At 42.2% G+C, this 23,758-nt stretch overlaps 1 protein-coding gene across 1 annotated transcript in view; it reads right to left on the bottom strand.

Annotated features, from left to right (window-relative positions):
* The window catches only part of CACHD1 (cache domain containing 1), a 126,133-nt gene extending 102,860 nt beyond the window's left edge, over positions 1 to 23,273 (bottom strand). Inside the window, exon 1 of the mRNA XM_075615905.1 lies at positions 22,722 to 23,273. Coding sequence (XP_075472020.1) covers positions 22,722 to 22,916 — 195 coding nt within the window. The 5' untranslated portion in view covers positions 22,917 to 23,273. The remainder of the gene's footprint in view (positions 1 to 22,721) is intronic.
* Positions 23,274 to 23,758: the final 485 nt, after the last annotated feature.

The raw sequence follows: 23,758 nt of genomic DNA on the forward strand, positions 1-23,758 counted from the left end.
TAGGGCACAATTTAAGTGGTCCCAGAGATTCTGATGTTTAAATGCGCTTTACTGCAGAGATTTATGCCTGCTGAACAGAAATAAAGCAAATCGCTGGCATTTCCTCCCCTACAAACAACTGGAATGTGGGCTTTGTGATTAAATACAGATATTATGATATCCAAGAAGAACTGAAGAGAAATCAAGGTTTTCAAGCACCACCTCTTCCACAACTTGAACATTAGTGTCCACTTTTTATTTTGGTTTTTAATGCAGAAATACCTCTCAAATATCAGGTTACAAGATAAATATGCCTCCAACACAATCCTATTTGCCTAGATTAGATGGTATTAGATTTCCCTGTCCTTGGAATGTTTTATCTGGGATAATACAATAGGCTACCTACAGCTGTTTTTGCCCATATTTCACACTGAACAAAACAAAACCCTCGCACTATCAGGCAGTCCAATTAGCTGCATGCTATCAAAAGATTGTGTTAGCCTTTCATCTTACTTAGAGATGGATAAGAGTGGCAGAGTGTCATGGAAACGGTATCTCTGGTCGATTCCTGTTACATTTGTTGAAAGAGCGTAAAAAAAGAAAAGAAAAAAAAAAGTCCAGTTTTATCAGCTGTGGACAGATGAATATGCTTTATATTCCCGGGAATAAAACACACAAGAAAATAGCAAATGATCTAATTTCATGCGTGTAGCTGCGAGCACCTGGTGAAGTAGAGATGGGGGTTTACGAGTCAGAGTCCTTTTTTATTTTGAAGGCTGCCAAAGAAACAGCCCATGCCACTTAAAAATACTATAGTGGCTACTGTGAAGGGTGCAGCCACAGAAAGGAAAATGCTCATGAAATATGCAGCATTGTGGCTGTTTTCTCAGTGTGCATTAGAACAGGGGGTCTCAATTCCAGTCCCCCTCCCTCAACAGGTCAGGTTTTAAGGTTATCCCAGCTTCAGCACAGGTGGCTCAATCGAACGGAGCCACTGATCGAGTCACCTGTGCTGAATCTGGGATAACCTTAAAACCTGGACCTGTTCGGGGGTCTTCAGGACCCCAGCATTAGAACACTGTAGGAATCAGGAAAACGCTTGTTATTTGGTCACTTATGAAAATGTGTGTTTTAAAATAAGCCGCGCTGTAAATGATCAAATTTCTATACCTTGCTATGAACAAAATGTGTGTCATTAGTGTTACCATCTTAAATTAAGCATACATTTAGAGTTACCCGTGTATTTCTATTTTATGGTGCTGCCCTTCAGAGAGATTTTATTGCATTCAACGTAGATACATGTTGAAGCTAGAAATACAAAGTGGATGTATTTCTGAAGTAACAAAGTATGCTTGTGATTTAAGGAGCATAACATGAGCTCTAAGGAGAAATTCAAAATAACAATTGGGTGCTAAACATTACTTTGCTTCTCAAACTTGTTGGCAGAGATTCAAAACAAACCTCTTTCTTTACAATGTCTCTAAGATTTAGGTCAGCGTGGGCAACTTGTGTCCTCAAGGGACACCAACACCTCAGGTTTTAAGGATATCCCTGCTTGAGCACAGGTGGCTCAATGAACGACTGAGCCACCTGTGCTGAAGCAGGGATATACTTAAAACTTGACCTGGTGGTGGCCCTTGAGGACTGGAATGGACCACCCTGACAGAGTATGCCAGTCTCCTCAACCAGTTCTCCAAAAGGTGCCAGATCGGGGGGGGGGGGGGGGGCGGGGGGGGGCAGGGGGGGGAAGAAAAATAAATTAGACCACAAGCTTATTACAATATCTGTAATATAACTTGCTGTTAATGATCAGAGATGGGCAATTGTGAATGTAATAAATGGAACTGCAGAAAATTATTGAATATATTATCCTGCTGATTTTAAAACTTTATTTCCATAAAGTTTTAGTTAAGTTGCTTAGCGAGTAAAGATGAAACTATAACTGAACCAATGTATAGATGTACCAGGAATGATGCACAGAACCCAGATAAAGACCTCTCAGCCTTGTGAAAGGTTCCACATATAGGACCATATCACATATTGTGAGTGCTTGAGCTATCTTACTGTCAAGCAGAAGGTGGCTCCTATAGCCAGATGGGCTTAGTAGTATAGAACAAGTACAACTACTGCAATTGTTGGGACTTCAATTTAAAGGCCCCTCCGCACAATGCTAATTGCATTTGCAATGACCCAAAGCAATCACCATTACTTAACTCATCTCAAACTTTCTCTCATCAGCTTTCACCTGGAGTTGGCCACCTATTGGTTAAAGGGTTTGTGTTATGGTCTTCCGACACGAATAGACCGCTTGCCATGAAATCCCTACACCGTCCAAGCTTCTTGGAATTGGAGACACTTACCCTGCGAAGGCAATGAGATAATAACCCTAATAAATGACATTACTGTCTCGGCGAAGGCGACACAATGTGTATGTGAAATTGAAACGTAAGTTAAGTCCCTCAAGCACTGCGGATGAACGAAACAATCGGAAGAGCTCATTAAAAAGGACCAGTTATGTCCCAAACATGTTAGGCCATGCTCCATGAAATGTGCACTTTGATCTATACATGCTGAAGATTGTTTCATTCTTAAGTGGGCAACTTGGCTTTCACCGCTCTGACAAATCTCAACTTCCACCTCCAAATGATGTCAGCTCAGCCACTGGGGCTCGGGTTGAGCAGAGTATTCTAAGGGCGCAGTTGAACGCAGCGGGTCAAAAACAAACAAACAAACTTATTAGTGTAATTAGCTTCCTTAGAAAGATTCAGATCTCTCTTGAACACTGGATTCCAGCGTATCAGATATTTGTGTTTGTCCATTTTACTAATGATGGCATGGTGCCCGAATTACTTGGCAAATAAATGACAGAGGAAAGGTAATACTTTGTCTATGACTTACAGCAGGGGTGCTCAACTCCAGTCCCCAACAGGTTTTCAGGATAACCCAGCTTCAGCACAGGAGGCGCAATCAGTCCCTGCCTTAGCACAGGTCTTCGATTGAGCCTCTGATTGAGCCACCCGAGCTGAAGCTGGGATATCCTGAAATCCTGACCTGTTGGGGCAGGGGGGGGAGAGGCGGGGCGCGGCATGAGGACTGGAGTTTAGCAATACTGCCAAACAGCCTCATCACCACCAATTAGTAAGATAAAACCCACCCAACATATAACCCTCCAAAACATTGGCTTCAATGGAAACTGAAAAATGTAAGAACATTATTGTTCAGTTTCATTAATTTATTTGTCCAAGCTCTCTGCTACATGTATCATGTCGGCATACTTCGATCACGCCTGCCCCTTTAATGCATTATTCTGAGAGGGTAAGAGAGGTGCCAGGTTCAGTGTATCCATGACAAATGTGTCAGCCAATCACAGTGCTGTGTATGAAAGCCCCATGCTTGGGGGAACTTGCTAGGACAAAATAAACAGTCTATAATGGGGCAGACTGAAGGCTTGCGGTCCCAGTCATCACTATGATCTGTACCGGGGCTGGCCAAACAGTCTTCACGAGCCACCAACAGGCCAGGTGTTAATGATATCCCTGCTTCAGCAAGGCGGCTCAATTGTATTGTATGTCTTTATTTATATACCGCCAAAAGTGTACTCAGCGCTTCACAAAGAATACAGTACGGGCATACCCTGCTTTAAGGACACTCACTTTAAGTACACTCGCGAGTAAGTACATATCGCCCAATAGGAAAACGGCAGCTCGCGCATGCGCCTGTCAGCACGTCCTGAACAGCAATACCGGCTCCCTACCTGTACCGAAGCTGTGCGCAAGCGGGGAGACTATAGAGCCTGTTACACATGCGTTATTTACATCAGTTATGCACGTATATGACGATTGCAGTACAGTACATGCATCGATAAGTGGGGAAAAAGCAGTGCTTCACTTTAAGTACATTTTCGCTTTATATACATGCTCCGGTCCTGTTGCGTACGTTAATGCGGGGTATGCATGTACAGGGAATTATAATAATACAATAAGTGCAGCAAAATCAAACAATAGGAAATTTCTGCCCCAAAGAGCGTACAATCTAAGAGGTTAGATGGGGAACTTACAGAGACAGCAGGTGAGGGAATAAGTGTTGTAGATGGCAGTGCTTGGTCACAATGGGTGGTAGGAGTGACTGAGTGTGGGACAGTAACCATGAGTGCAGGCTATTGGGATGCTTGATTTGTGGGGCAAGTTTTAAGGTTAGTCAGTATTAAAATGAGAGGGTTAACACAATTTACAGGGGAAGAGATGGCAGGGTGACATGGGTTAAATCGTGTGTATGTCTGGCTTCAGGCTTAAGGGAGATTCACAGCAGCAGGAGGGTGTGAATAGAGAATTTGTGGGGGTGTTTTTTTTTTTATTGAGGGGTAAAGAAGTTGTTGGGAGAGAGGTGTATAAATAATGGTGCAGTGGGGAGTGGAAAAGTTGGAGAGAACAGAGACATTCACAAAGGAGTGAGGAAACAGTAAACAGAAAAAGCAATTGGGAGGGCATAGTGAGATGCAGGCGGAGAGACTTCCCAGGTACCGGAGGATAGAAAGAGTACAAAGAATCACAGCTTTTGGAAAGTTAATTTCTCACAGTTGTAAAGTTGTTGTGCAGAGTCCATATCTTCCTCAAATCTTCACCTCCAATTTCAACTCCAAAATTAACTCCGCCACACACTTTAAATGCGACACAACCATCAAGGCTTCACAGTCTAGATGTATGGTCTTACATACTCTAAAACACAGCCACTTGACTAACAATTATGGGAGGGGGTTGCCTAATCAACTCTCACAGACATACTGATTACATTTTAAATTCTGTAGCAATTGATGGTAGAATTCAGCTCAGACACATACCAATTAATACATTTTAAATTCTGTAGCAATCAGTCCATGCTTCAGCACAGGTGGCTCAATCAATGGCTCGGTCATTTTTATAATAATAATAATAATAATAATGATAATAATGATAATGATAATATAATGATAGCATGTTCTTGTATAACGCTGCTAGTTTTACTAATACACAAATTAATCGTTCCTGGCGCTGTGAATAAAGTCCAAAAATACCGTGAACCAACAAGGCAGTCTCTAGTATAGGCTTCCTTAGGCAGGTTGATGGTCTTGATAGTGATATTTCAGACAGGGGAGTTGTAGTCCTTATGAATGATGTTCAGCTGTTTCTGAAATAACAGAAAAGACAACAGGGCACACCAATTGCGTAGTGTGTTTCTTCAATTGTCTCCCTATCTAAAATCCTAGAATCCTACTTACAGGATATGGGCTAGCAACATTCAGTTGAGAGAATCTGTGACATCCGTCCCTTTCCTTCAGATCATCTCACGGATCCCACGTGGTCTGGTCTGCTGGAATCTCCCTCACTCAGTGTCGATTTTTCACTCCAACACTCCCACAGGTTCAAGAGTGGGAGGGGGGGGGGAGGGGGTGGAAATTAAACAATACTAGTGTGATATCGTACAGGATTTAATAGCTCAAGAAAAAATGTTAAAATCACACTTACATAAATACAGGGTATCAAATACCGCACAAACTGCCGTCCGCAACCTGCACTGCTCCTATAGACTGCCGAGGAGAGAATCGCTGCACGCTACACTCGATACCGGAACCTCGAGTGACGTCAGCGATGCCGCAGACCGGAAACTGGAAACCGGAACTCTCCTCGTGTCAGGAACTACGGGTGCTCAGACGTTCCAAATCACTAAGCTCCTCCTCCCTACGCGTTTCGTGACCCGTTGTCACTTCGTCAGGGGATAATGGAGCTTAGTGGATAGGTTTTTTATATACAATCCTAAATGGAAGGACCTTCCTATAAAGGGATGGACTAGGCATTTAAAGCTGTACACTATATGATTCTACAATTGATTGAAAAGTAAAACGGGATCAAATAATGGTGCCTACAACTACTATACCTAAAATTCATCAATAGTATAAACAAAAGGGGGAAGAATATTAAGGAGGGATACCTTAAATTACTCCTGTGGCCTTTAAAATGTTACACTTAATTTGGACAAATATATCAACTAAATTAAAACATTACATATATATAGAAAAATTAAAAATTAATTGATAATATTGAATGTAGATATGGAGAATTGTACATTACTGTCAATAACATTTAAACAATTCAAAAACAGTTATATGGAATGTACACTAATACCTATATACTAAGGTATATTTAAAGGCCACAGGAGTAATTTAAGGTATCCCTCCTTAATATTCTTCCCCCTTTTGTTTATACTATTGATGAATTTTAGGTATAGTAGTTGTAGGCACCATTATTTGATCCCGTTTTACTTTTCAATCAATTGTAGAATCATATAGTGTACAGCTTTAAATGCCTAGTCCATCCCTTTATAGGAAGGTCCTTCCATTTAGGATTGTATATAAAAAACCTATCCACTAAGCTCCATTATCCCCTGACGAAGTGACAACGGGTCACGAAACGCGTAGGGAGGAGGAGCTTAGTGATTTGGAACGTCTGAGCACCCGTAGTTCCTGACGCGAGGAGAGTTCCGGTTTCCAGTTTCCGGTTTGCGGCATCGCTGACGTCACTCGAGGTTCCGGTATCGAGTGTAGCGTGCGGCGATTCTCTCCTCGGCAGTCTATAGGAGCAGTGCAGGTTGCGGACGGCAGTTTGTGCGGTATTTGATACCCTGTATTTATGTAAGTGTGATTTTAACATTTTTTCTTGAGCTATTAAATCCTGTACGATATCACACTAGTATTGTTTAATTTCCACCCCCTCCCCCCCCCCTCCCACTCTTGAACCTGTGGGAGTGTTGGAGTGAAAAATCGACACTGAGTGAGGGAGATTCCAGCAGACCAGACCACGTGGGATCCGTGAGATGATCTGAAGGAAAGGGACGGATGTCACAGATTCTCTCAACTGAATGTTGCTAGCCCATATCCTGTAAGTAGGATTCTAGGATTTTAGATAGGGAGACAATTGAAGAAACACACTACGCAATTGGTGTGCCCTGTTGTCTTTTCTGTTATTTCAGAAACAGCTGAACATCATTCATAAGGACTACAACTCCCCTGTCTGAAATATCACTATCAAGACCATCAACCTGCCTAAGGAAGCCTATACTAGAGACTGCCTTGTTGGTTCACGGTATTTTTGGACTTTATTCACAGCGCCAGGAACGATTAATTTGTGTATTAGTATTGTTTGTACAGATTTGGAATAATCTGCTGTTTTTTTGTTCCTTAGGCTGCTTTTTATTTATATTTATATCACATTATTGTCAATCACATTTTTTGATATAACCACCTTCACTTTAATTAGTGTGTAGGCCAGCGCTTTTTAGAGGGCTTATATTGATTTGTTTGCTGCTAGTTTTACGTAGCACTTTACAGAGACATTTTGCAGGCACAGTTCCCTGCCCCATGGAGCTTACAATCTATGTTTTTGGTGCCTGAGGCACAGGGAGATAAAGCGACTTGCCCAAGGTCACAAGGAGACGACACCAGGAATTGAACCAGGTTCCGCTGCTTCAAACTCAGCGCCAGTCAGTGTCTTTACTCACTGAGCCTCTCCTTCAGGCCATTGTGCCGAAGCAGGGATATCATTAACACCTGACCTGCTGGGGGTTCTTGAGGACTGAGTTTGGTCATCCCTGAGTATACCATCCACTTGCCTCATACCAGGGGGTAGAAGTGGCACGTGAGGGGGAGTTTGTTAGAGCACACCCTACCCTTGCGGAAGATTATATTCAGCTTACCATGAGCCTCTGGCACTGAAGGGACTAACGATAACAGGGCCATGCTTTCAAACTTGTCATTCACTTAAAGAGGTTGTATATTTGTTGACAAATGCAGCAGAATACCCCGAAATTGCATTAGGTAAAATATGCCTACAAACTGCCTGTATCGGTTATATTGATATATTTTGATTGTTTTCTGTATGTATGACAATGCTGGGGGAAAGAGGTTGTTTTAGCCGACATCTAGCTTTGATGAGCTAATATTTGTTATGTAATAACACATATAACGCATTAAAAGCCCTCATGCTCCGTAGGAGTTAAAATAGTGTGGGCCAAACGATTGCTCCTGGCATTAGGAAATGGTGCCTCATTAAACCATGCCAATTAAATCTGCCACTGTGTCCAGAACTGTGCTATTTGCATCATGTTCCATGACTTGTGCTAGTTCCAAGTGAACCAACTTACGCAAATCTGACACGGAGAAGTATTTTTTAAAGTTAGACATGGGAGGGGTTTGATTTCCTAAGGCTGTTCCCTTGTGTGCGATGTCACTGTATGAGGTCACACCATGATCCGTAAGTGCTTGTACAGCCAGAGCCCCTGCTCCCCCGCCATGTTAATAATTCTCTAATAGGGATAGGGTCGGAGAAGAGGAAAGAAGACACTTGATTGACAAACACTTCCCCATTCTGATGCCCCAAGGATGTTCAACTGGCCGACTGTATGAGATTTCACCTTAAACTTGTGCTGACTGGCCAAAGCTTTAGGAACCACTGAAGTTCTTCCATCAGGTTCACGTGGATTCCAGAAATCTGGGGTCTTTAAAATCAAAACGCAACGCCCCATATTTCTCAACGTAATGAAAATAAAGTTTTCCTTGTAAACAACAAACTGCATATGATTTCCTTAAACATATGTAATTTGTAACCAAGGTTAAAGCAAATATTTGGCTTTTTGTGCTCTTTGAATACAACTCGTTTTTCCTTTTCAGCAAGTACTCTGAAACACTGCCTGTCTGTCTTGTGCCTCCTTCAACATCTAGCCATTTCATGCAGCCCACACGACACCCCCAGGAATTTGTATGACTTCTGACAGTCATAAGACCAAACAGCAGGAACAGGAAAGAAGAGGCATGTCCTACTCAACACATCCTATCACACAAAGGGGAACGATGAAGGAAAATGAAATATCTCTGAATTTAACTTGCCATGGAAAGAACTCTATTCTTCCAAGCATAAACTTGCGTACCTATTAAATGCATCCTCATAATGTGCATACAAGTGATACGGAAATGAAGTGTAAACCAATAGGTACTATGTTTATCATGCATTTCTTAGCATTTATTTCATAACTCAAAATAGCATTTCAGTTTCTGGGCAGAAAAGTTTAAAACCAACAACAGCAAGCATCAGAAAGCATGAGAAAGCACGCCAAACCTGCTACTGAATTGAGGCTCATATCAAAGTAACGGAGTTGTGCAGTGATTGTTGCTGTGAACAACATAGCTATGTAATCATGAGGGGCTCAACTCCAGTCCTCAAGAACCCCCCACCAGGTCAGCTATTCAGGATATCCCAGCTTGAGCATAGGTGGCTCTATCAATCCCTGCTTCAGCACAGGTGGCTCAATCAGCTTCTCAGTCTTTGACTGAACCACCTGTGCTGAAGCTGGGATATCCTGAAAACCTGACCTGTTTGGGTGTCTTGAGCACCCCTGATCTAATCTACTGTAAGTGGCCAACTAAACTACCATCAAGTTACACCAGCAGAAAAATACTGGGAAATTCCACAATGAAATATGGGGCCAGGGTGGACATTGGAGAATGAATATTGCTGTAAACCAATTTCTTGGCTGTACAGTACATAGCATTGCCAACATACACTGGACCATCCAACATATAAGATTGATTGTACGTGAGGCACTTCTTGGGTTGAGCATGCTCACACAGTTATTGGAGAGCACAAAATTGAAGATTCGCACAAGAATGTTTTTTAAAAACAAAACCGAAAAATGGAAAAAAATATATATGGCGTAGTATGCCAATATCAGTGGATAGTACCATTACTATCAGTGGATAGTACCAGTACCAACCCCCTCCCCCCCCCTCTCTCCTTAGAAGCAAGCAGGATGCTGGAAGGCCTTCCCCGGAAGTGACAGCAGACACAGAGAGCAAGCCACCTCTTAGAGACTCTGGTGCCTCCTCTCCAAAATACTTTTGAGGGCACATTTGCATATCTGTAGCATCTATTTTTATGGAAATTGATTTTAAAAATACTACACTATTGGTCTGTGTTTTTTGTGTGTTTTTTTTCTTGTTATACACCTGGATGGAATGCAAGCTGGGAAGTGTGTGTGTGTGTGTGTGTGTGTGTGTGTGTGTGTGTGTGTGTGTGTGTGTGTGTGTGTGTTCACTAAGGAACTTGTGCACTCACATTTTTGCCCTTCATAATGCTAAGGGAGTTTTATTTCTAGATTGTATCCGTTTTACTTGCACTTAATCACAGATGGCAGAAATGCGTTATTTATTTAACAGTTTAGGCACTTTCACACACTTCACATGTTCTCTTGTTGTTTGGTCCCAGCCCCACTACCTTCTCTTAAAATAGTGCAGCTGTTTAGTCCATAGGACTATAAGAAATATACATTTAGTTTAGGTACATGCTTAACTGGAGTTTATCTTGACGGGGTTAGCTGGCCTGAATCCTTTTTGATAAAGAGGTGCGGCTAGGCTAGACACCTTCTTTGTTAAAAAGACAAGATCAAAAATTAGTGTTGTAGCGGGTCCTACATTTTCCGAAAACCGGGTTACGGGTACCTGGGCAAAATGAACCATTGTGCCCAGCTGGGTACCCTGTTACCCGGACGGCACTTACCTGCAGGGTGAGGAGATCGCTGCTGTGGGTGAGGAGAACCGCAGCGATACCTGGGAGCAGCAGCAGACGTCCTGGTGGCAGCAACAGCAGCAGAAATCGGTGCTCAGCCGGCTCCTCCCCGGCTCACCGATAGGAACGCTCCTGCTCCGGTCACATGGTTCCCACTGGCACCAGCTGTGTGCTGTATTCCTGCTGCTCCCGCATTTCTGCTGCTGTCACCGCCCCCAGGACGTCTGCGGCTGCTCCCAGATGTCGCCGCGGTCTTCCTCACCCCCTTCTGTCGCCGGCTGCAGGTAAGTGTTAATGTATTTTCAGCTGCTCTGAAATTACCCGGCGGCGGTTCCGACCCGGTGCCGGTCCCAGCCCCTTGCTGCCGGATCCGGGTAATTTTATGGGTAGCTGAAAAAGCGCCGGGTAAGCCGGGTCATTTCCGAGTACTCGGTACATCACTAATCAAAATGCAACATTTCCGTAATATATTGCAAGCCCACTTGGCAGGAGTGCAGGCCTTTTGTATTCATTGGCATACTACACTATATTTATTTAGAGGAGTAATTAATGTTAAAATGAACCTTCGGATAGGCAAAGAAACCATCCTTCGACTAAAAAAGGCTACTGCTCTTCTTCCTCGTTGTCAAAGAACTACGAGAATTCCACAAATAAATACATACATACATACATACATACATACATACATACATACATACATATCTATACACTCCCTGCGATGAAAGGAGAAAAAAGAAAGAAGTTTGCTAAGATTAAGAGCGGATAAGAAACTGCTCTGTTGTTGCCGACTTAGTAAACTTTTTTTCTTTTTCTAGAACAGCACCGACCTGCTAGTAAATGCAAAGCCCCAGCTGGGGGTTCAGAGAACTAAAAGTGTTAACAAATGCTAAGATCATATGTGCCAAAAACAATCATCTCTGCATTCCAGAGCAGCACCCCCCCCCCTCCCCCCTCCCCTCCCCCCACTTTAGCTCTCCCCATTATTCTCCACTCAGGCTGAAAGTTATAAGATCGCTTTCCTCAGCCAGCGAGACTCGGGAAGCGCCGCAGGAATTACCGAGGGAATCAGAAATGCACAATGGTTGTTGCTGCACAAAGCATTCTTTCATGCGGGCAGAGTGCCCATTAAATGCACCCCCATTGAGGTGCGTATAAATTGATTCATAGTTTATTAAGTGGAGACCAATGTATCCTGTTTAACCTGCAAAGACAGGTTGGTAGAAAAACTGATTAATATATGCAACGATGTTAATATTCAGTATACGCAATGCATTAATGTGAACCGTTTTATAAAAAGGGCATACAGGCATACCCCGCATTAACGTACGCAATGGGACCGGAGCATGTATGTAAAGTGAAAATGTACTTAAAGTGAAGCACTGCCTTTTCCCCACTTATCGATACATTTACTGTGCTGCAATCGTCATCTATGTGCATAACTGATGTAAATAACGCATGTGTAACAGGCTCTATAGTCTCCCCGCTTGCGCACAGCTTCGGTACAGGTAGGGAGCCGGTATTGCTGTTCAGGACGTGCTGACAGGCGCATGCACGAGCTGCCGTTTGCCTATTGAGCGAGATGTCCTTACTCGCGAGTGTACTTAAAGTGAGTGTCCTTAAACCGGGGTATGCCTGTACTTACTCTGTTCCAGCTAAAGGTATGTTAAAAGCAGCAGTTCCCTCTGTGTAACCCCCCCCCCCCTTCCCCCCCACTTCATAGTGATTTAAATATTCCCTGCGTGTCGTGGGCCATTAGGAAGCCAAGATACTTAGCTCTGTAGTTGGTGCTGGTAGCCTCTCCAGGGCTCATATTATGACCGAGTTTCAAAGCTCCCATGCCGTGCGGGCCAATAGAAAGCCGTGACATCACCCGGTGCAACTTCCTATTGGCCCATGTGATGCGGGAGCTTTAAACTGCAGAGAGATACCGGCAATCCTTTAGGAAGCACGGGGTCCCCAGAGCTGCAATTAATGGGGATCCCCTGTGGAGACCACCCCCTGCATCAATCCTGTGTTGAACAATGAAGACAAAAATAACAGAAAATAAAAAAAAAGAGAGAAAAAAAAAAAACCCGGCATGGATTACTCCTTTAAATGTGGCCAAGAATTGACTTCATTGCAGCTGGAGCGGCCTTTGTAAGACTGCGTCACTCCACAAAACCGAAAATTATCTATAATTGTTTTCCAATTTGTAAAAGTATCAACGACGACAAAAAGGTACAAAACAAATTCCTCACAGAGTAATCATCGAGTAAAATCACAGATTACGGAAAACCAGGTATAATTAGCAAGGACGGCAGCTATAGAAAATAAACCAGATAAAACATCTGGATAACATACTTTTTCAGACTGAAGAATGTCTGGTAGCAATGCGAGATATTTGTTTTTTCCCCTCTGCTAAAGACCCAGTCACACTTCACACTGCAGCTGCAGTTCAGGTGAAATTATTCTCTTACTTTAACTGTTTATTTTATCATTTCAAATATTTTGACATTTTTATTTTTAATAGCTTGGCAATTTCCAGACCAAAAGTCAAACTGTGAGAAGCACGGATTAAACAAACCCATTTCCCACACAGGAAACCAGGTAGGTCAGGAGTGGCCAACTCCAGTCCTCGATGACTGAGCCACTTGTGCTGAAGCAGAGATATCCTTAAAACCTGTCCTATTGGTGGCCCTTGGGGACTGGAGTTGGCTACCCCCGAGCTAGGTCATCACCCCATGTTTAGGAAATAGTGCAGCAACGATGCAGTGATTAGGACCAAGACGAAAAAGCACCTGGTAGAAACATTTCAGAGGATATACCATTACAAATGATGTGTGTGTACATATATATTTATATATACCAGTGCGACTGTGGTTAAACCATTTGTTTTCCATCCTCATCGGCATTCTATAAAATGTTAAGCTCTCCAATCAACAATGTTTCCTTTTATATGACTTTCTTTAATAGGGGTCAACGTTGGCAGAGGACTGTACTGGAATGCACGTAAATCTTGCCACACTGTTTACGTCTGTCATCAGGTCTTTTCATAACATGGGTTCAAACTGGTCTTGTTTAGAATTACTGAGGATATACAAATTGATAGATTAGATCGGCCAGTTCTACTTTGATTTGCACTGTGAAAGAGGCATCAGTTCCACCTGCAGAGAAGCCGGTGAATGCCGGTGCAAGTCTGTCTGTGCCCCACTTCCTATGGTTTATATTTAAGGAGACGTTCTTCCTAGCTAAACACCATTATTTTCAGCTCTGGAGACCCCCTGAACCCAGCCAATGCCGGTCACAAGCCCGGATGAAAAATGGGGAGTGTTGACTCCCGTGGCGACAGAACTGGAAAACTAGCCAAGAACCCAATGGAAGGACAACATTTTCGAAGCATGGAAACACTAGAGGACATATTGAACATCTTGTCGCTGGCCTCTACAACGCATCGCTCCCTACCTTGTAGAAGATGAAGCAATGTAGTTTACGGAGAATACCTACCTACCCACCTACCCCAGTGCCTGGGATATTTACTGGTGAAGTTACCGGGTTTAAATCTCCCTCAGTGGAAACCAAATGGCTGCCAAATCTCGTACCAATAAGAAGCAGCTTCACCAATCAGTTGTGGCTTCCTATTGGCCATTATAATCCAGTAGATACCGGATTTGCCCAAATTATAAGGCCAGGTTTTTCCCCCAATAAAGTTAGAGTAAAAAGTCCATACTCGCCTTATAATTGGCCTCCACACATTTTGCTGCTCCTGAGTAAGGCTGTTACACAGTAGCATGGCTAGTGTGTTCATAGCAGCCGTCTGCGCAATGCACACGCGCTCCTTTCAGTCCCGTGTAAGCTTTTAACACCGCAGCCGTCTGCGCGATCACTCGCATATGTGCTACTGTGTTAAGATCTTACACAGGATTGAAGCTCCTTTGACTCCTGTGGCAGCAACACAGCAGGCAGCATATTACCTTATTTTACCATTAGCAGAGGCTGGAATCGTGGGGGTCGCCTTCTATTCAGGGTCACCCTATAAAATCGGGCAAATACGGTAATACCAATAAGTAAACATCTGGGGTCCCCGAAGCTGAAAATAGTGCGGTTCAGATCTGGAGGACCCCTGGTTTCATTCACGTAAAACAAAATGGGAGGTTGGTTATGGATTGCCCCTTTAAGATCTCAGATGACAGAGTACAAACTATTTACAACAATTTGTTTATAAAATCGAATTCAAAAGTTACATTTACAAACAAAAATTACATAAGCACACACTTGCTTTACAAAAGTCCCCTGAAATTATGCACACTACCTGATCTAATGCTTTTATTTCCTACATTATCAAGTCAGAGGGTTCACTAGTGTCTGTTCTAAGCGTTTATTTATTGAATGTGCATTATCCCTTCTGCTGAGAGTAGGCCCAACGCAACTACTACCTCCAGCAAAGGAGAGAGAGACACTGCTTCAATTACAGGCAGTCCTCGGTTATGCAACGGAATCCGTTCTGGAAGTAGCGTTGGATAGTGAAACCGTTGCAAAGCGAGTCCCATGTTAATCAGTGGCGGTGAGCGTTGGATATCGCATTCAGGCGTCGAAAAACGGCTCTTAGGGTTGCATTGTAAAACGTTGGATATGCCATTCGCTGTAAAGTGAAACGTTGGATAGCGAGGACTACCTGTAACCTAAAATTAAGATAAAGGCAGATTGTTTTTGTGATTCTCCTATCTAGAGATCACACTTTCCTTTTATTTTCTTTAAGGGTTGCATACATATCGACGTAGTGTATCGCCCTCCAGAGCAGGGCCCTTTTCCCAGACATTTAGCTAAAACAGTTTGATGAAATGCCAAAGTTTTAGGGAAACAAGCAGATTACTTTGAAGTTTGACCCTGAGATCATTTGTAGAATTCCCCTGTGCTCTATTAAATGTGAACAATCCTACCATATTGTATTCTGTTATGTATCAGCCGGGTTTGTGTTTCATACTAGTTTACAATACAGTGAACAAACAACATATATTTGGGAGGAAACGCGGCTCAGTGCGTAGAGACACTGACTGTTAACTCTGTACGACACAGAGTGTGAATTAGGGGAACCTGGTTCAATTCCCGGTGTCGGCTCCTTGTGACCTTGGGCAAGTCACTTTATCTCCCTGTGCCTCGGGCACCAAAAACAGACTAAGCTCATCTGGGCAGGGACAGTGTCTAACATTCCTCTATGCTGCGTATGGCACGCTGTACTGTAATTGTGACGCACTTTGAGTCTCATTGGGAGAAAAGCGCAATATGAAATAAATTGAGATCTCTCATACTCGGACTAAGAACTTCATCACGAATAATGCAATCTGACATGGAACAGACCAAGGATTTTATTTGTGCGAGAAAATGAGCTATAGAAATATGAAGGTAATATTTTAGGACATAAACAGATTATGGGGGAGCGGCGGGTCACATTTTTCAGACAGCATCCGATTTGTTTTCATTGCATGTTTTCTTATATTGTTTCATCACGATTGCACCAGAGAAATGAAAGGAAGCTTGGAACAGGGGATGCTGCCTTGGTGAAGTCCTCAGAATACAAAAAAGCATCTCAAAGCCGAGCCAAGATTTCAGAATAATGGTGAGAAATGTCTCTGCTATCTCCAAAGGTAATTTTACAAAGAAATCTGAATTATCTCCACTAGTACAGGGGCGGCCAACTCCAGTCGTCAAGGGCCACCAACAGGTGAGGGTTTTAGGATATCCCTGCTTCAGCACAGATGGCTCAATCAGTGGCTTCAACTGAGCCACCTGTGCCAAAGCAGATATATCCTTAACATCTGACCTGTTGGGGCCCTTGACGACTGGAGTTGGCCGCCCTTGCATTAGTACCTTTCCCGGGAAGGGAAATAATTGAGTATTATTTGCAAGAGATAGATCTGTAAATTATTGTGGGATTATTTTGGGATTTTAACAGTTGATTCCAGTTTACATATGGTTACACGGAAAATGTATGTTGTAAATTGCGAATATATCATCAATTCTATGCAGAGTACAGTATATTTATTGATGGAGGAATTATGATAATTGCAAAGACAAAATATAGTAGCAAACTACACAATTATAGTAGTTTTGCCATGATGCAAAAGCTAAGAACAATGCATTGATAATTTCTGTATGCATCCATGAAACAATAAAGTTTGAAATGGTAAGTGTGTAAATAAAGTTGCTGAGGACATATAGATCCCTGTAGGTGTCATCAGAATGGAGACACTTCCTGTCACAGAAAGCTAAAGGCAGACGGGTTTACTATTCGTCTTCTAAGTAGAGATCCCACTTTCTTTGTCTGAGGAGTTCCACTTAAAGCTGCAGTTCAGTCAATATCCTGCATGTGTTTTTTTAAATAAATCAGTTCTGTAGTAAGAAAAAATACTTTTAGCATTTTCTGTTTTTAAAAAAACAACTTTGAAAGACCAATTTTCTTGTATTCTATTTTAACAAGCATTTGCTAAGGCACTGCCCCTTCATGTCCTGTCACAAGCCCTGGCACACCCCTTTGTCAGCCCTGCCCTCCCTCTAGCACATGTCAGTGCAGGAGTGCTCATGAATATTCATGATTTTCCACTGAGAGACAGAAGCAGAAGAAAAACAGATCCCTTCACTAATTATGTCACCAAATTTCGCCGATCAATACATGGAGAACGAATTGACCTGCAGCTATACAGTTCTTTAGGTAATTAGAGATTGCCCACATGAAACTATTGAAGTAAAAAAAGAAATTAATAAAAAAAAAAGACTGAACTGCAGTCAAATGTAATGTCAAAAGTCAATTCTTTGTGATGATCATTTATTGGGTCATACTCGGTCTTGGGGTTCTTGGGGTACCCGGCAAGAGAATCATTGGGTGGCCTTAGAGGTTAGAATTTGAAATAGCAAGTTTTCAAGCATCTCTGATTTAAGTTTCACTTTACGCTGCCGATGAAGCGACAATGAATGCATCATAATACATTCAGTGGAATTAATATTTATTACAACTGGACTGAATAATATTACAGTTTACATAATACACGCAACATTATCTCAACCCCCGCACTGCAACTGTTACACAAGTCAGAAACAACAAAACGTTAAATGCAAATGTAATGTATGTACAAGTAAAACATTTGCAACATTTGGGGGGCCCCTGCAGTGTGGGTCCCCAGGCAGTTGCCAAGTTTGCCCTTACCCAAGGCCACTATTGCCTGCTGCCAGCCATCTATCACACAACTAAGTTGCCTTAATAGGCATTGTAAAATTGCAGGGAAGGAGGGGCAGACTATGGGAGGACAAGAAGGGGGTCTCCTGCATGACAACAATAGGGCATTCGTGCACATAATGGCAGCCCCCCCTGCCCCCTGCAGCCTCCCCCCCCTCCCCACAAAGAATGTCTCACAAAACACATACTCTATACCACGAAACCTATATTATGATCAGTGATTTTTAGAAAAATATTGCTGCAGACTGGAAGAGGATCGCAAGACAATTATTTATTTAGTAAAAGCGGAAAGGCTTCTGCATCTAGCAAGCTTAGGCCCACATAGCATGTACACCGAATATTAACGCTGACCCAGTAAAACTTTAAGCAGCTTCAAACAAAATCCAGGAGAGCACATAACATTCAGCGCCCAAGGGATTGTACGTGCACCGCACACAAATATCGGCATTGTATTTCAATAGAATGGTAACAGACAATGTGGCACTGAACCCATTGTAAGATCAAACCCTGTCCACAGAACTTACAATCTAATTTTTGGTAAGAGGCACCAGTAGATACGATTTGAGACTTGGATTGCCCCATGCCTATGCCCTTTTAGCAAGACAACTCCTAGTGCAGGGATAGCCAACTCCAGCCCTCAAAGGCTACCAACAGGTCAGATTTCCAGGATTTCCCTGCTTCAGCATAGGTGCTCAGTCGAAGTCTGAGCCACCTGTGCTGAAGCAGGGACATCCTGAAAACCTGATCCGTTGGTAGCCCTTGAGGACTGGAGGTGGCTACACCTGTCCTAGTGTTTTTTTTTTAATACATGTACCAGGAGTTTAAGCGTGTACAAATCTTTCATTTTTTAGGCTCACAGCTCTGCGGACATAAAAGGTTAGGAAAAAGTTATCCACCATGTCTTATAGTCTGCACACAGAGCTTCCTTAGCACACTGCTTATCAGGCCCACTGCAGCTTAAGAGATGCAACATTACTTTGACATATTTGGATTTCCTCCTGTTAATAATTCACCCCGACTTGCCATGATTTGCTTGGGCTTCTTCAACACAGCAGTAAAGCAGGACAGCTAATTATCTACCAATCCACCTTGCATCGCCGCATTTGGCAACTTTTATCTGCACAGGACAGCTGCACTGTGTTTGAAATGAAATGTCACTCCTGGCTAATGCAACCAGGCTTACATCACTAATGATGTCCCCACACTTTGAAGACAGAACTCAAAGCCTAATTAAAAATTCTAATTAAGCCTCCTAAGCGTGTCCATTTGAACTGCCTTTCCACTTGGACCTCATTCAAAAAAATTTTTTTTTTTAAATCTTACATGAACTCAAAAAAAAAAAAAAAAAATACAAGTGGAATTAAATGAAAAATGGCACCAGTCCTCTGCTTTCCCAGAGTCCCCCGAGAGACTGTTATGCTTGGACCAGAACAAGCACATAATCATGTTACACAGATGAGAATTTACTCCTATGGTCTTCAATGTGTTATTAATACAATGTTGAATATTTGAAAAGAAAACAGCAGGCAGACATTTTTTTTCTTCAGCTCAGCCATTTTTCTTTTACCTGCAATTAATTCCTGTTTCAATTGAATGCAGCCATTATCCCCTTCCAATGGAATATGTTCACAACAGCAAGAAACTATTGGAGAAATAGTGTTTAACCGAAGGGGTCTGTTTTCCCTGTCTGAATTATTTCTTAGTGAAATAGAAAAATGAAAAGATTTGCTGTACTGCTGATAGCATGACTTCAAAAGGCATTCCGTCAATAACACTGTGAAGATCCTCAACCACATATATATAAAAAAAACATTTTACTTTTGGACCATTAAAACTAAATAAATATATATAATAATTCATACAGGTGGATTGTTTACGTACCTTATACCCTGATTTATACACTACATTTGCGACTAATTCGTGGAGCATTAAGGTGAATATTAAGGTGAAAGCATATCTACATATAAAACTGCCATGACTAATAATATGTAAATCAAGGGGAGAAGGTATTATTTTATAAGCAGTATAACACGACCCCAAAAATGTGCTCAACATAAACAAATCTCAGTCCCAAGAACCGAATCACTGTTTTGTCTTCATTTATTTTATAATAACAAGTGAAGCAATAATTGTTCAACGACAAGTACGTTCCACTATCAACATATCCAACCAGGACACCAAGGCCCCTCGCAGATAGGCAATACCACGGTGATTATTTCATGGTTACCAGTCAGTCCAGTGCCTTTCGGGGGGGGACACTGCTTTATGTATATACAAAAATAAAATGCAACAGAGCCCAGAAAAAGTCCAGCATATCGACGTGAATTTATTTTGCTGAAAACGCACAATGTTGGGACATTCCAAATATCTTGGGTTTCATAAACGGTGTGCCAGTTTGCTCACATCTGTGAGGGCAGAAATCAGCAAACAGTCATTTTTATTGCCAAGTCTCCAGGGCAGACACCACCCCCAGTCACAATGTGCTGCAAACCTTTCAAAAAAAGGTGTCTGGAGTATGTTTGTGATTTGGTCATCCCTGCCAGCTGTTATAGTAGAAAACCAGTGCAATAGTGCTACTAATTACACACTCAGTTCTGAGGCAGAACTGTACCTAAAAAGTGTGTGTATATATATATATATATATATATATATATACACACACAGTATATATATATATATATATATATATATATATATATATATATATATATATATATATATATATATATATATATATATATATATACATACATACACACACACACAATGATAACTAAGTGATCATAACAAAACATGAGTCGAGAACCAAAAGTTTGCTGGTTCCTTGATTAATCACACTGAATAAATAAGTAAAAAGGAGTTAAAACAGATAGGATCAGTAACTATATAGATAAGATTTTTTTTTTTTTTTATCCTAAATGACTTCCTTCCCAGACATTCTAGAAAGAAATGATTACACAATTAACCACCCAAAACACATTAAATGAAACCATTTATATGAACGACATCTAGGCAACAAAATAAGAACCAGGGGGAAGAAGCCTTTTGCTGGACAAAGACTTAGCTCCAGGAGGTCAGTCAGTACAATGAGGTGCCAAAGGTGGCAGGACAGGCCACTTTTAAGGAAGATAAAAGGCCATTTGGGTCCAACCTCCCACTGATTGCATAAAAATGCCTTTTTGTTAATCTCCAAAGCCCTTAAAACTTAATTTACTTGGAGTACCTTTTGTCATTGTAATATATATATATATATATATATATATATATATATATATATATATATATATATATATATATATATATATATATATAAAATCACAGACAGGATATATAAAAACAAAGCTGGTTTAGTATGCAAAATAATAACATTAATAGTAAATAAATGTAACACTTGAGGGTAAAATTGATCTTTAACTCAAAATATTAATAGATATAAAAAAAATATTTACTACACATACAAGGGGGAAAAGGTCATTGAACTTGGCACATATACCCAACTGAAAGGCCCTAGGTAGCATTGAAAACCAGTATATCATTAAATTATATTTATTTTTGTAACAGACAAAAGAAAATAATGCACATTATTATGACACAGAATGTATGGTGTCCAATTACTTATTATTGACACAGAATGTGTACACACGAAGCAAGAAATGGGGACACTATACAGTAATAGCCCAGAATAAGAAATGTAACTTGTGAGTGTTGTTTCCCATGAGGTTATCTTTGGTTTAACTTCTATTGATCTGTAAATCCCCTCAATCCCATTCCCTTTCTGCTCTGTGTGGATGTGTAAGAAACACACACACACACACACACACAAAGACAACATAGAAGTGGGATGTGCTGCTATTATTGATGATATATTAGCTATTATTGATTATATATATATATATTATACTGTACACAAGTAAAATAAAACCAGAATGGTGCCAGTTTCTATAACTGTAACTTTGGTTTAAAAGGGTCCCTTGGGCTGTCCGAAGGCGCAGCACCCTCAAGCCAAAAGTGATAGTTATAGAAACTGGCACTTTTTATTATTCCACTTGTGTTCAATATAATATGGACTTCAGGAAATGTAAGAGCGCCTTAATATTGCCCATGAGATATTATACTACACAGGGACATATGCAGCGGTTTACTGTACTGTACAGTATAGCCATATAAACATAGACAATACAGCGATCAAAGCCCCATAACATGAAAGTTAACCCTGTGAGGTGGGTATCTCCCCAACTACAGTGCTTACATTGGTCTGCAATTGCTAATTCTGTTTATTGCAATGCTTACCCTTCTCCATTGTGATCTCAAATAAATAAATAAATAAAAATATATATATAAATGAGTACTTCAGGAGCAGGTGATAATGTATGTATATTAGTATTTAATGTTTGCTAGAGCTCAGTGCAAATCATCCCTAGAACATGTGCGCTTAACCCTTTGTTAGTGTAACATGTATAGTTCCAGCTCCCTGTGCACACAGTGTTAAAAGTGCAGAACAATTGTAAACAAAACACTACAACTGCTCAGCAGGAGACATCAGATCTGGCTGAGCAGGGAACATGAAATCCGGCCCCAGCAGCAGGAAAGTAGTTAGATGTGGGCCACACTTGGCAGATCATCCTGCAGGACAACGTTGTGGCAACAACATACACCAGGGGGTGACACCCCCATCACCCCTCCCCCCCCCGGGCTTTAGAATCCGTGCAGTGCTGGTTCAGCCCCCCATGATACAATGAAACAGATATGGGACACTTGGTATGAGAATGGGTAGTTTAGCTTGGGATCAGGGAGAGAGATATGAGAGAGAGACTCTGATTTTTTAATATATATATATATATATATATATATATATATATATATATATATATACACACACACACACACACACACATACACACACACACTTGCAAGAGTTGAACATGACGGGTGGGAGCCTCACATACCTGCATTGTCACCACCCCCAGCTCCTCTGTAACAAGTCTCTTCATCTGAGCAGCCACCACCTGAGCTTCCTGCAGAATGGAGAAGTCAGACTCTGCCCGGGCTGTGCCCCAGGAACCCGCCGCAGAGGTCAGCAGGAGAAGCCACAGGAGGGGGCCCGGTGTGGCCCCCGCGGCCGGGCACAGGCTCTTCGCCATGGCTGCAGCAGGGCACGGGGGGCTGCAGCAGGGCACGGGGGGCTGCAGGGCACGGGGGGCTGCAGGGCACGGGGGGCTGCTCTCCTGGGCTCAGCCTCTGGAATCTCCGTCTGCAAACTTCTTCCTCCTCCCCCCAGTCTCACCCTCCCTTCTCTCCCTCCCCTCTCTCTCCTTCCAACTCCGAACTTCTCAGCCCTCCCCGGGCAGGCTCCTCCCGAGCGGGGTGAGGGTTGCTGCGAGGTGCCAGGGTGGGAGAAAGGAGCGGAGGTTGCACACAGCGCCCGGGCGGCTCTCACTGCGCCGGGATCCCGGGGATAAGTGTGAGCTCAGGCGGCCGCTGCTACAGGAGGGGGGCGGAGAGATCCCGGCCGGGGAGTGTGCGGGGGGGGAGAGGAGACCAGCGCCACCGTGCGGCAGACACAGGACAGTGCACCCGCAAGGGAGGGGGGGGGGGGGGTGGAGACAGTCCTGGGGTTATTATTATATACCTTTAATACTACAGTCCTGGGGTTATTATTATATACCTTTACTACTACAGTCCTGGGGTTATTATTATATGCCTTTACTACTACAGTCCTGGGGTTATTATTATATACCTTTACTACTACAGTCCTGGGGTTATTATTATATGCCTTTACTACTACAGTCCTGGGGTTATTATTACATACCTTTAATACTACAGTCCTGGGGTTATTATTACATACCTTTAATACTACAGTCCTGGGGTTATTATTATATGCCTTTAATACTACAGTCCTGGGGTTATTATTACATACCTTTAATACTACAGTCCTGGAGTTATTATTACATACCTTTAATACTACAGTCCTGGGGTTATTATT

This window comes from Ascaphus truei, chromosome 10, assembly GCF_040206685.1.
Source record: "Ascaphus truei isolate aAscTru1 chromosome 10, aAscTru1.hap1, whole genome shotgun sequence".
Classification (NCBI taxonomy): Eukaryota; Metazoa; Chordata; class Amphibia; order Anura; family Ascaphidae; genus Ascaphus; species Ascaphus truei.